The sequence below is a fragment of the Drosophila simulans genome, chromosome 3R (assembly GCF_016746395.2).
Source record: "Drosophila simulans strain w501 chromosome 3R, Prin_Dsim_3.1, whole genome shotgun sequence".
Taxonomy (NCBI): domain Eukaryota; kingdom Metazoa; phylum Arthropoda; class Insecta; order Diptera; family Drosophilidae; genus Drosophila; species Drosophila simulans.
In genome coordinates, this window is record NC_052523.2 from 18,085,499 (window position 1) to 18,097,962 (window position 12,464).

At 42.6% G+C, this 12,464-nt stretch overlaps 4 protein-coding genes across 10 annotated transcripts; 2 read left to right on the top strand and 2 right to left on the bottom strand.

The window, feature by feature from the left end:
* The first annotated feature begins 7,299 nt into the window (after nucleotides 1–7,299).
* On the top strand, nucleotides 7,300–8,387 carry LOC6729013 (vacuolar-sorting protein SNF8). The gene is made up of 3 exons (XM_002104298.3): nucleotides 7,300–7,892; nucleotides 7,960–8,106; nucleotides 8,170–8,387. The coding sequence occupies exons 1-3, from the start codon at nucleotides 7,423–7,425 to the stop codon at nucleotides 8,315–8,317; spliced, it is 765 nt and encodes a 254-aa protein (XP_002104334.1). The 5' UTR covers nucleotides 7,300–7,422; the 3' UTR covers nucleotides 8,318–8,387.
* LOC6729014 (unconventional myosin-XVIIIa) lies at nucleotides 8,315–10,073 on the bottom strand. 5 transcript variants are annotated; one of them, XM_002104299.4, is made up of 5 exons: nucleotides 9,941–10,073; nucleotides 9,537–9,876; nucleotides 8,909–9,406; nucleotides 8,652–8,851; nucleotides 8,315–8,595 (listed from the first exon to the last, which is right to left on the bottom strand). In XM_002104299.4, exons 1-5 carry the CDS (start codon nucleotides 9,973–9,975, stop codon nucleotides 8,388–8,390), a joined length of 1,281 nt encoding a protein of 426 aa, XP_002104335.2. In that variant the 5' UTR covers nucleotides 9,976–10,073; the 3' UTR covers nucleotides 8,315–8,387. The 5 variants fall into 5 exon arrangements, with proteins under 5 accessions (XP_002104335.2, XP_016035672.1, XP_016035674.1 ...); XM_016174947.3 differs by lacking the exon at nucleotides 9,941–10,073 and having other exon boundaries at nucleotides 9,488–9,621; XM_016174949.3 differs by lacking the exons at nucleotides 8,315–8,595; nucleotides 8,652–8,851 and having other exon boundaries at nucleotides 9,228–9,458.
* On the top strand, nucleotides 8,728–10,895 carry LOC6729015 (protein chibby homolog 1). 2 transcript variants are annotated; one of them, XM_039295885.1, is made up of 2 exons: nucleotides 8,728–8,860; nucleotides 10,443–10,895. In XM_039295885.1, exons 1-2 carry the CDS (start codon nucleotides 8,828–8,830, stop codon nucleotides 10,776–10,778), a joined length of 369 nt encoding a protein of 122 aa, XP_039151819.1. In that variant the 5' UTR covers nucleotides 8,728–8,827; the 3' UTR covers nucleotides 10,779–10,895. The 2 variants fall into 2 exon arrangements, with proteins under 2 accessions (XP_039151819.1, XP_002104336.1); XM_002104300.4 differs by lacking the exon at nucleotides 8,728–8,860 and adding an exon at nucleotides 10,155–10,290.
* A 165-nt stretch (nucleotides 10,896–11,060) lies between these two features.
* LOC6729016 lies at nucleotides 11,061–12,002 on the bottom strand. Of its 2 annotated transcripts, none has more exons than XM_016174944.3 (3): nucleotides 11,600–12,002; nucleotides 11,421–11,543; nucleotides 11,061–11,361 (listed from the first exon to the last, which is right to left on the bottom strand). In XM_016174944.3, exons 1-3 carry the CDS (start codon nucleotides 11,884–11,886, stop codon nucleotides 11,172–11,174), a joined length of 600 nt encoding a protein of 199 aa, XP_016035677.1. In that variant the 5' UTR covers nucleotides 11,887–12,002; the 3' UTR covers nucleotides 11,061–11,171. The 2 variants fall into 2 exon arrangements, with proteins under 2 accessions (XP_016035677.1, XP_002104337.1); XM_002104301.4 differs by having other exon boundaries at nucleotides 11,061–11,364; nucleotides 11,600–11,994.
* Nucleotides 12,003–12,464: the final 462 nt, after the last annotated feature.

The window sequence follows — 12,464 nt, forward strand, 5'->3', positions numbered from 1 at the left end:
CCGGACAAAGGCCGCGCCCAAAGGATTGCGATTTGTTATTGTTGTCAGGCGTACAGTGGGCCCTCGCAAAGGGATGCATTGGTTTTATAAGCTTTTATAAGAATTTTTGCCAGAGTGAATACATGTTTTTCTTTCTTATTATCTTCATATGTAGTTTCTGTTTAATTGAATGTTTTCAGTGAGATTTTTTGCGGCACTTGAATGAAACCTTTACTCTTATGTAACAAACCAAATAAATCTCAGCAACTCTAACTAAAAGTTTCGCTACTCCGGGGTTCACTGTATAGAAGATTCACTTCCTCATATTTTTTGGCGCGATGTCCAATTCGGATTGGCAACTACCTGCGTGCGAGGTGAACGAGGGGTTGAGGATCAGATGGGATGGGATGGGATCGGATCGGATCGGGTGTATCGGTGGCACAGGTCGTGTCAGAGTAGGTCTATGCAAAAACCAACCCTCGCGCCAAAAAATCCACATAATGACGTGGCACTCGAGAGGGGAACAATGCCGTTGGAAATGTGTGAAAGTTGCAAAAGAGATTTCCATTCCAACATTTCAACAACTGCGATTCAGTTTTGGGTTTTTTTTTAATATCTCGTAGCTGCGCTGATTTTCACTGCGCACTGTTTGAACGTTTGTCGCCAAGTATTTGTATCTTTCAGATGTTTTCTGGGTACGTGTCTGGGTCTACTGATGGGCTACTTTTCCGCCGTCACTTCCGCCGCACGCAGCTTGTCTGCGGAAAACTCAAGCTGTTTTTCCCCGACTGGCTGGCAGAAATTAGTTTATGGCCCACGTACCATGTAACCCCGGCTCAAAAGGTCAGAAGCCAGTGAATGATAATGAAATGAATGAACCCAAAGCCAACGCAACCGATCAATGGAACTGTCGCACGCGCTGCGCATGAGGTTAACTGCTGTTTTAGTGCCGAACGTAACGCAGGGAGTTTGAGATACACAGAGGTTTTCTTCGTTTTCCGTTCGCGCTGACGTCACGTTCGTCTAATTAATAAATGAACTCATTAAGAAGCCCGGACTGTGTTCCCTCATTTCTGCTTTCTCCTCCCCCCGCCAGCTGTTTTCTTTTCCATTTAATTTGTTCTTGCTGTGTGCAATATGCAATATGGGCGCACGTGGCAGCAACAATAAGTGCAGATCCGGTCGCTTGAAATGAATCTAGCAGATACTTTGCACTGCCACAAATTGCGCGCATATTATGGCGTTTAAAAACTACTATTAAATGGGATATTGGCAGAGATATAATTGTTTACATTATTTGAACTTCAGCATTAAAAGAATTCAATTTGCAAAACTTAGTTATTTCCAATTGAATATGACAAGACATTTACATATGTTGAAAGTGAGGATCATAATGAGTGATTAGAAATTTAATTGCAGTATTGATATATGTATGTATGGATGTATATGTTTGTGTTTCTTTCCGTTTATCCTCGAAGACAGCACGCTATTTATAGTGCGTGAAAGTGATTTAGGGGGGCTGAGATATATATATATAGATACATATATAAGATAGGGTTGCATGAAGGAAGTTTGGGGCATGCGATTTCCCTCGTCTTTGAAATGCCTCACAAACTCGGCGCCGCACTCATACAAATGGGGACCTGTGTCGCTGCAGTTGCTTTCCATTTTCCATTCTTTTTTTTGAGGCATCTGTAAATTTTGCGCCAATTTCTGCGGCTGCTGCTGTGGATGTGGCTATATGGATGTGGATATGTGGCTATGTGGATGCGGCTGCCCTCATCATCGGAGCCACACGGATGCGAATACCCATACGAGTGCGAATACCTGCTGCTGGTAATTTTGAGCACACATTTTTTGCGCCAAAACCAAAACCTGAATCTGACACACCCGGTGCAATCTACCTCTCTCCTTCCTCCGCATCGCCTGCTCCATATATCGTATTCTCTCTTCCCGTTTCCGCACTTGAAATACATCCCCATTTGCACTGAGAGAAACTGTGGATATATAAGGAACTAACTACAGAACAATGAATAATTAATCAATTCATAAGGCTGAATGTTGCAAAAACTTAAGTTCACGAAGCTATGTTGTAGTATGTATATATTTTTTAACATTTCAGCTGCCCTTTTCTCGCAGTGTACGAATATCTCGTTGAGCTGCTCAAGCTGGAACAAGTGCTTTGCTTTTTTCGATATATTTTCGTTTTTTTGGTTTGGTTTTTTGAGCAGCAGCCGGAGAATCGGAGAATTGGGGAATCGGTGAGTCGGAGAAGACGAGACGAGGTTGGCTCAAAGAATTCTCGTTTTGAGCCGCCAAAAGTAACATCTGCTCCCCAAAAAGCATAGACAGCTCAGGAATTGTCGTTGTCCGCTTAGGGTTTCATTCTTCTTTTTTTTTAAGTTTTATTTTACTTTTTTATTTTTGTTTCTTGGCTTTTATTATTGGGCCTTGCCCCAAACAAAACATTAAATGGAGCGGGGAAAAGGGTTGAGGCTTGCGGTTTTATGCAGGGGAATCGGGATCAAATCAGGAACTTCCACAGGGGCGATAAACGCGTATCAATTGGACACTCGAGAGATAGAATTACACGTTCCCATTTCGCCGAGGTTTGTAATTAAAGCCAGCTCCTGATTGCTCCCATTGTTCGCGATTGTAATTATCCGAATTCATTGCGGTTTCAGAAGAAATAAAAAAGAAAGTTTTCGGAAAGATGGCGTTTGTTTTTATTTTCCCTTTGTGAGGATCAACAGACGAGTTGCAAGCAAAGATAGATAGGGAGATATTTTGATATATTTGAGATATCAGATATATTTCCAATTCGATTTATATGTACAGTATATTTTAGAATTAAGATTTTATGAACTACTATATACTTACTAAGAATGCACACCAAATTAGTGCTCGATTATAATATATAGACAACTGCAACAGTGTGAAAGTAGCAAAAAAGAGATTTCGAACCCCTCTATTTGATTTTCCCCGAAGTCAACCACCCCATTTGCACACAATTGCTGCGCCATTTCCACGGAAAATGCGTTTCGGCTTTGCTTATATTTTGATATCTCGTAGCTGCGCTGATTTTTCACTGGGCATTATTTGAATGCACATCGGCGTGTATATTTTTATCTTTCAGATGTTTTCTGGGTACGTGTCTGGGTCTACTGATGGGCTACTTTTCCGCCGTCACTTCCGCCGCAAGCAGCTTGTCTGCGGAAAACTCAAGCTGTTTTTCCCCGACTGGCTGGCAGAAATTAGTTTATGGCCCACGTACCATGTAACCCCGGCTCAAAAGGTCAGAAGCCAGTGAATGATAATGAAATGAATGAATTCGATCAATGGAACTGTCGCATGCGCATGAGGTTAACTGCTGAGATACACAGAGGTGTGCTTCTTTTTGCTTTCTATATACATACGATTTTGGGCAATCTTTAGAATCACTTTCTATATATATTTTGATTAGCTTTGCATTGCATTTTTCAAATACATTGAGAAGTGATTCACACACTTCGCTCATGACATAAAAGCCAGTAGTCCATATGACCGTTTTCCCTTGTGAATAAATAGCTTGCCATTTGCCCTTACCCACAATCCGTTGTTCTTTTTTCCTGACCGGGTCGCCGAGTGCTAATTTGCCTCATTTATCTCTCCTGGTTGCGGACGGAGAACTTGCCCTTCCTCCACTGCAATTACTCTACGTGACTCTGGGGCGGCTAATTGCATCCAGCAGACGGCGATGGACGGGATGGTTCGAGTTCAAGTTTTGATTCTCATTCTGGTTCGCTGTCGCTAAGTTGTGTACTTATTTTGTTGCCCCATAAATCTCACGAGAGTCCGATTTCAGATTTCAGAGGAGTGTCCAGTTGTAAGCGCTGGACATAATAGATAATCCCGCAGGCGTTATAGAGGCTACACAGATCTCGGGTTCTGGGAGAGGTGGCTTGGGTTGTCCATCGCTTTCGCCCAGCTGTCGGCGATCGTGTGACTTGGGTAACGGGAAAGCTAATGTCTTGACCACCACACCCCACTGACCGAGATCATAATTCATGGGGAAAGGAAACCCAAGACAAATCGCATGTGTAAATGTCTTACGGAGAGTGGGTCGTGGGCATAAATCAAATCGGTGGGTCGGTCACTTGGCTATGCCTCGCTGCTTTATCGGCCATTTGTTGCATGCAACACGCCAGCCAGCCAGCCAGCCAGCCAGCGTCGTATGTTGTAAGTCGCGATTTGTAAGTTGCCAGCTGACCCACTTGAGTATTCTTATTTGCCTGGGTGTGTGTTTGCCACCTCGATCCGTTACTTTTCACACCCAAACTGGTTGGCGATGCGAAAACTAGCGACAATTGTCGCTGCCACCAATGCAACAGCGGGTGTTGCAATGAGGAAAATTAAGGAACCAGCACGAAAAGTTGCAGTACCATATAATTTGGCTGTTGTTACTATGATTGCTGAGCATCAAAGTTATCATCAAGAATATGAAATATAAAGTTACCCTGTTGTAAAATTATTATATTAAACTGAAAAAACTTTAGTTCCCAGTGCAGTCACTTGGAAAATGCTCAAACAATAGCGAGCATAATAATTGATCGCTGCGGCGAGCAACTTTCCAACTGGTTTTGATCCGAACGCAAAGCACCATCGGAGATTTTCCCTAATTTCCCAACATTTTTATCCAGTTTTTATTGCCCTCGTCGGGCGGGCATTGTCTAAGATTTCCTCTCATTTTGAATTTTTTTTTTATTATTACTTTCCACTCGCCGCGAACAAAAGAGTTTTCTGCTGCCAGACGAAAGTTTTCATTTTGGATGAATTATGAGCCCGTGGTGGAGTGGTGACCCCGACCGGCTTTTTCTTGTTCGGCTCTTCTTGGTGGTTGCTCGGTGGTGCCTCTGTGGCTTCATTTCATATGCATTTCGATGGGGCAGGCCACTGAAATGTGAATGGACTCTATTAATGTGTAATGCGATCTGCGGCGCATGGAAAATCAAATGAGTTGGTCAGTCCGAATGGCAGCCGTTTTGCTCCGCCTGTCGTAACGCCTGATGTTGATGTATCTCAGTATCTGTATCTGTATCTGCAACCGTATCTCTGGATCCCCTCATATGTATATGCATGCCAAGCTGACGGCATCTGGTCGAAACTATTTCTGGCATATTGCACTTCGCGTTTAATGCGGCTGATTACATGCGATGGTCCATCGCAGCGGACTGCGATGTGCTTGTCAGCTGCCCAAATATTTCGCCCTCGACTGTCAAACAACCCGCATTGCATCAGCAACTGCCCCGCGAGAATTGAGGTTTTTTACAATGAAACCGAATCATTGTAATGCATACCTTTCTCTTTTAGGCATAGATAGTATTATTCATTTGTGAAATTGAATATAATTCGACAATTTCGTGTGCCATAGTTGTTAGTAATTTCTTTGTGTGTCATCGCAGTTAGACTCCCTTGTTCGCTCGTGCCTTGTATCTTGTATCTTGGCCCTTTGTCTGTCGGCGGCATTTTGTTTATTTTTATCTGGTGCTATTTCAGTTCGCTTTTCCTCCTGCATTTCCATTAATTTTTGTGTTTTATTTGGCTTGGCTCGGCTTGCATTTGCAAGTCAGGGCGCAGCTACGGTGAAGAGCAGCACAAATAAATATTTACCACACCCGTATCCGTACCCGTGCTCGTATCTGTATCTGTATCCGTGCATTTTCATCTGTGCCAGCGATCACGGCTGGCTTCCTGTCCAAATAATTGCGCATCCAGCAAATGCCAGCCAAACAGATGGGAAAGGAAATGCACGTAGGGCGATGAAATCCAGAAATAAAGTAGTTTTTACTTGTAAAAATATTACATTTATAGCTGCTATTTGTTAAATTTGAAATAAATTCGACATATCACTCAAGCAAGTCATGGCTATATCCTCTAGATTTCAATCTGCAACTTGACAATTGTTTATGACTAGTTTGTTTAGTAACAATAGATTTGTTTATACCTCACATTAATTTATATTCCAAAATATTTTATATGGCCGTATTAATATAATGCAGGCCCCTTTGTAATATCGTGTTACATTCCCTTGCTTATAGATTGACCGCAATTTATTAATAGACATGCCAAGATTTTTCAATTAACAAAGCCATTATGCAATCCATTGAGTTGAATCTGTATCCGCGAGTTCGATGTTTGCCCTAGTTACTGGACATATGGCCACGCATATGAATATTTGTGAATATCAATTTGTGTGGCAATAAACGCCAAAGCACTGAGAATAAAAAATGGTGCAAAGGCTATATTTCATAAATATTATGAAGCTCATAACCAAATGATCCTATTCAGGTCATAGAAAACCATAAAAATTGCATATAAGTATATGTATCTATTTATCTGTATCTTACGATCGTAGAGGCTAAACTTTAATCTGCGGTGTAAAATCTCGCTGGATGGTCGCCGATGGAACGTGTGCTGCCGCGACTACTGGGCGTAATGGTGTCGAGTGCCTCTGGGGATCTGTTTTGTGGATCTGGGCTCCCATTCCGAGTGGGTTCCTCGCTAATCGGGCGATTCTCCTACCGTTAAGTGGTGCTAAGTGCCAACGAAAACGGAGTCCGAGGCAAATCGGTGGCTTATTAATGATCGGGGCTGGGATTCCATTTCGCTCCCTTTCGGATAATTAATCAGCACAGATATGTAGCTCTGACGAAATCGGCTGATTTTGCAAGTTGAATGATTCACGGATGGGATGTGTGTGGTGATCTGAAATTTAATCAGCGGGTTCGATATCCGCTGGCATTATAAACATTGAGTGACTTTCATGGGATATATATGAGCAGCCGATCCGATGACGTTTTCCAATCATAATTATGCGGGCTCATCGATGAAACCCTCGTGTCATGGTTTTTCGTCATATTGCGAAGCGGTTTCTTCTTTTTATTTACCCCCGAATTCGATGGGATTGTTCATTGAACTATGGGGGCGGTGGGTCCATTAAACATTAATTAAGGGGAACTTGTGACAAATGCACTTTATATGAGTGCTAATCGCATAGCAGATGTTTGTTGTTTGCTACGAATATAGAAATATTAACATTTAAACAATTTATATTCCATTATATTCCTTTTTCTTACAAAGTTATTAACTTAAAGAAGAGGTATGCATATTTAGCAGCAATTATAAGAATTTAATTATTAAATATTGGTGATAAGCTAAAGTAAATATTAAATTTGTATTTTATGCATATTTTTTACATAAATTTCATCCCTCCATGAAATTCAAATATTTAACATTGCGCATAACAGCACCCGACCAGCACAACAGCACAATTTCTATACGTCACGTAACTAATCGCAACGTTCCGCACTAACGTAAGGAAAACAGCTGTTCACATTTGTTGTGATTAATTTTTGTTGAGTAAATTTAGTTGTTTACTAACAAATATAAACTTAAGGAACAGATATGCGAAGACGTGTGGGCCTGGGAGCCATTCAGCAGCAAAAGCTGGCTGCGGAGAAGTACAAGGACAAGGGCACCGACCTGCAGGAAAACCAACTCGAACAAATGACCAAGCAAATGGAGGTTTTCCGGGTGAAACTGGAGGAATTTGCGATGAAACACAAGGAGGACATTCGCAAGAACTCGCAGTTCCGCAAACAATTTCAGGAAATGTGCGCCGCCATCGGCGTGGATCCGCTGGCCACCGGGAAAGGATTCTGGAGCGTGCTGGGAATGGGCGATTTCTACTACGAACTGGGTGTCCAGGTGGTGGAGGTTTGTCTGGCTGCCAATCACAAAACAGGTGGACTCATGGAGCTGGACGATCTGCGGCGTCGGCTTATCGCCGCCAGAGGTCAGAGTTCAGTGCACCAGGAGATCACCAAGGAGGACATCCTAATGGCCGCTAAAAAGCTGAGCATTTTTGGCAACGGGTAAGGGTCATTAACTCAGCTTGCATTCAATTTCACAAGTTTCTCGTTTTTCATAACGTACCATCAGCTTTGTGGTTCACAAGCTGGGCAAGGGCAAGTACATAGTTCAGTCCATTCCCGGAGAGCTGAGCATGGAGGAGACCAACATACTGAATGCCGCATCCAATACCGAACAAGGCTGTGTTACGCAGAGTCAGTTGATAAAGGATTTGGGGTAACAATTTCACTTTTACTTTCAACTGAATAGAACATTGATTTCTGTGTCATCCGTTCTCAGCTGGACCGACTACCGTGCTCAACAGTCACTGGACAAGGTGCTCGGCGAAGGTCTCTGTTGGATTGACAAGAAGGCGGGCGATGAGCCAGCCTATTGGTTTCCCAGTTTGTTTCCCGGTCGAAACGCTCAGACAACGGCCGCCACCTAGTGTGATCTCGTATAACTAATTTATTATGTACGAGAGTGATCATAAAATATAACTTTGTACAACCGTAAAATCAGTGACCAGTCTGCTTGGAGCTGTCGCCTGCGGCACCGCTTTTAAGGAGTTCGTTTTCCGCCAGCAGCACGGAGTTCTCCTCCCTTAACTTGTAAATTTCCGATTCGAAGCGCTGCGTGATGTCCTCCATGCCCTCGCGGTATTTCTCCTTCATCTTCTTATGATCCATTATGCAGCGATCCATTTGAGACTTATAGAACATTTGTCTAAGAGCGTTATGATTTATAATCATGTTGTCATTAGGTCTATATTGTATACTCACATCCTGGCATCTTCGGCATCTCCACCGTAAGCTTCAGTAACGGATCGCTCCAGCTCGCCAAGTCGCCGGCAAGTTGCCTCCAACTCGGCCTCCAGCTTATCGTTCTGCTTCAGCACCTCCTTGTACTTTTGCTCCAGGCGATTGCTCCGGGTCTCCAGCATGTGGACCACCGACTTATGATCGACAGCCAGTTTTTTCAGCTAAAATTTGTAAGTGTAACTATAAGTGATAATCATTATACGATTATAGACATTTACCTTTTCCTTAATTGTGGTAATAATAATGTCCTTTTGCTTGAGCATATTCTTCAGATGGCCCACTTCAACGTCCACGCGTGTGGAGGCCTCATCCATTATGGTACCGATATTGGAGGCTAGATGGGTCATCTCCTCCTTGTAGGTCTCGGCCAGCTTTGTGGCGTCTATTTTCTCCCTGTTTGCCTCTTCGCTGAGTATAATAGCCTCCTCGACTTTGCGCATGGCGGCGGTTTCCCGTCTTGTGCTCTCCATGAGCAAATTGTGGGTGTGGCTCAGCGACATTTCGTACTCCTTAAGCTGCTTCTGCAGGACGGACACCTTGGATTGACTCTGCTCGCTATCCTTCAGTTGAGCATGCAGCTGCTGCAGTTGCAACCCGCTGTGCTGCTTGTGATCGTGCAGGGCCTTTATGGTCTCCGCCTGCGTGCGAATCTCCTTCTGCTGGTCCTCCACTTTTGCCTCCAGCACTTTGACGATCTTCGAGTACCGCTGTATGACCTAAATGTGAATTCCGAAAACGTTGAAGTTTACTTTAGGATTTTTCTGGTCCCTAAAACATACGATTTTGTCAAAGCTTACTATAATATGACAATCAATACGTGATTGGATTGATGAAGGACAATAGTACCTGGTCATCTCCAGACATTTTCAATTGGACGCGATAATTCTTAAGATCCATCTCCATGGTTTCGATGGTCTGTTTGGAGAGATTATGCATGGTTTGCAGGCTGTTCCGTTCCTTGATAAGCTCATCCACCTGCTTCTTGGACGCGTCCAAAGCCTTGTTGCTCAGTTGAAGGCGGTGCTTGAGCTCCTGGTAATCGCCGCCAGCCAGGATGCTCCTGCATTTGGCCAACTCGCTGTCCAGCCGGCGGTTTTCATCTAGAACTTCGTTGAGATGGACCTTCAGTTCGGCCTGATCCCGTATCAGTCGATCCACTCCTTCAGACATTTCCCGCACAAAGTTGCTAAATGGTGAATAGGCTTGGCGTTGACTAACTTTAGTTGACAAATTTCCCTTTGCTCTCCTACCTGAGAATGGCTTGCTGATGTTCGTGTTGTGTCATATTTGTTGTGTGTTTGGAATCATATTATTTTTCACAGCAGAGTTGTGTATTGGTTTAATGTGTGTTTGTATACTTTTATCAATGAACTAAACAAAATGTTTATGTTTGACATGACGAGTTTCTGCAATGAAGCAAGCTTTGTCTTTGTACTTTTTCGAATCACAGGAATTTTAAATCCTGGTCATAGAAAAAATTAGAAATCCATTTGTATCCCTGCGTGCAGCAAGGAATTCTCTGTATTTCACCGATTTTATGCAACTGACACACTTTTGCTGCCCGTCGTCAATCTCTGACGGTCTGCCACCCTTCAAACAGGTACATATGGATACGGTCTTACTAGCCATTAAAAACCTGACACGAGTCCTGCAGCGAACGCTGACCCCTCGACAAGTGTCCGTTGTCCTGGGCAACGGGACAGTGAAAACAAATGTGGATGTAATCGAAATGTGGTCAACTTTCCGTTTCAGTTGTTTGCCATGCCGCTCTTCAACAAGAAGTTCGAGTCGAAGCCGATTCCAGTGCGTCAGGGACGTTGCAATATAGGACATCCGGTGGCCACCGAGGATTTGGATGACTTCCGCCAGATTTCCCTGACGCTGGGCAACAAGGAGCTGCGGTTTGCAGACGGCATCTGGATGCATTCGACCCGAAAGGGCGACGTGGATGACATGCTCCGGCTGAACAAGAAGTTTCGTGCCCTTGAGGAGGAGAACAATATGTGTAATCTCAAGATCGAGGTGATGCTGGATCTGCTGGCGGAGCATGCGACGGAACTAAGTGAGCTGAAGCCGAAGGAAAAGTGATAAAAAGCTGTTTAAAATAAAGGGAATACTTAAAACACGGAATATTTTTTATTTTCAAATGTTCAAAAACAACAAACTACATAAATACGTTTTGATTTCACTAATAAAATGCTAAAATCTTAAAAATTCCTAATCGATGAATAAGGCTTATGAGCGATACAGTTATCGGTGGAAGCATACTCAGAATTTAGCCACTTAGAGTGGACCTTACTAAGTCACGGGTTGCATTAGATCATCCATGATCATGCTTCTCTTGAAGCAAACCATAAATAAACGGAATACTTAAAACACTGAATATTTTTTATTTTCAAATGTTAAAACCCAACAAACTACATAAATACGTTTTAATTTCACTTATAAAATGCTAAAATCTTAAAAATTCCAAAGCGATGACTAAGGCTTATGAGCGTTACAGTTATTGGTGGGAACATTCTCAGAATTTAGCCACTTAGAGTGGACCTTACTAAGTCGCGAGTACTCAGCTTCATACTGTTGCATTAGATCATCCATGTCTCTCTTGAAGCTAACCATAATTTCTTCCTGCACACCTTTGTACATTTCCACTTGATCCTTGTGAAGTTTTCTTCTATAAATGCCAATAAAGTTAAATAAATGTTATCATAAATAAAGTTATGGTCTCACAGTTCAGCTTGTTGTTCCTCCATATCGGGATTGGATTCAAGGGCAGATTGTTTCACTCTAGCTTCAAGGTTTTCATCCAGCTTCAGAGCTTCCATGTATTTCCGCTTCAAGCGATCCTTTTTTCTGTGTAAGAAAAAATGTTCATGTAAATATTATACGTTAATGATTTATGATCATACAGCAAAACTTGAACTTCTTTATTGGGATCATCAACAGAGCATTCCACCTTGATTTCAGGTTCCTTATGCATACCAAAATCTTCATCGAATTTACCAATGTTTTCAATCCTGTGATCTGATTTAGAAATTTTTGGATAAATCTGGCAGGTATTCTGCATAAAGTAGGTACAGTTTTGATTTCGCTCAGGTTCACTTTTGAATCCCACCATTGTTGGGGTTAATGATTTAGCAGCCTCATCTATAAAGTTCTTGGATTTAATGCTCAAATTTGCGATAACATCGTCCATATCGCCCCGATTCTGAACCAAAACCTAGAACTTTATATCCTTGGCTTTAAAACCAATAACTCGATAAATTTATACTGACTTAAATGATGATAGTAAACTTAATGCAAAGGGTACTAGTTTCCATTTATTTCTCGTTTACAATGTGCATAAAGTTTATAGAGCTGTCATCATAAGACCACAAAGTAAATCAGTTCGAGAAATAAGCGCACTTGTTTATTTATCGTAAATATCATAAATATACTTTTACCCAAAGTTAGCTAATTTCGATTAAGATCCAACCACATACTTGAGTCCTATTTATAATGCCACATTAATCAGTTTCACATGCCCATCGGGGGAGTTATCAAGAGGTCTGGCTGGGGGGCTTTTGTTGACCGGCCCATTGGGAATTAATTTGGATTTGTTGCGCATTTCGAGCATGGCGAGCATTGGAGCTGCTGGTCAAATTGGTCGCATTGTTGTCGCCATTGGCAGCAATCTATAGACGCCATTTATTGGTATCGCGGAGTTCCGGCGTCGAGCAGCCGGTGGCTCCTGCTCCATTTATGGGCCGCTTGATAAGCCACAACCACCCGATA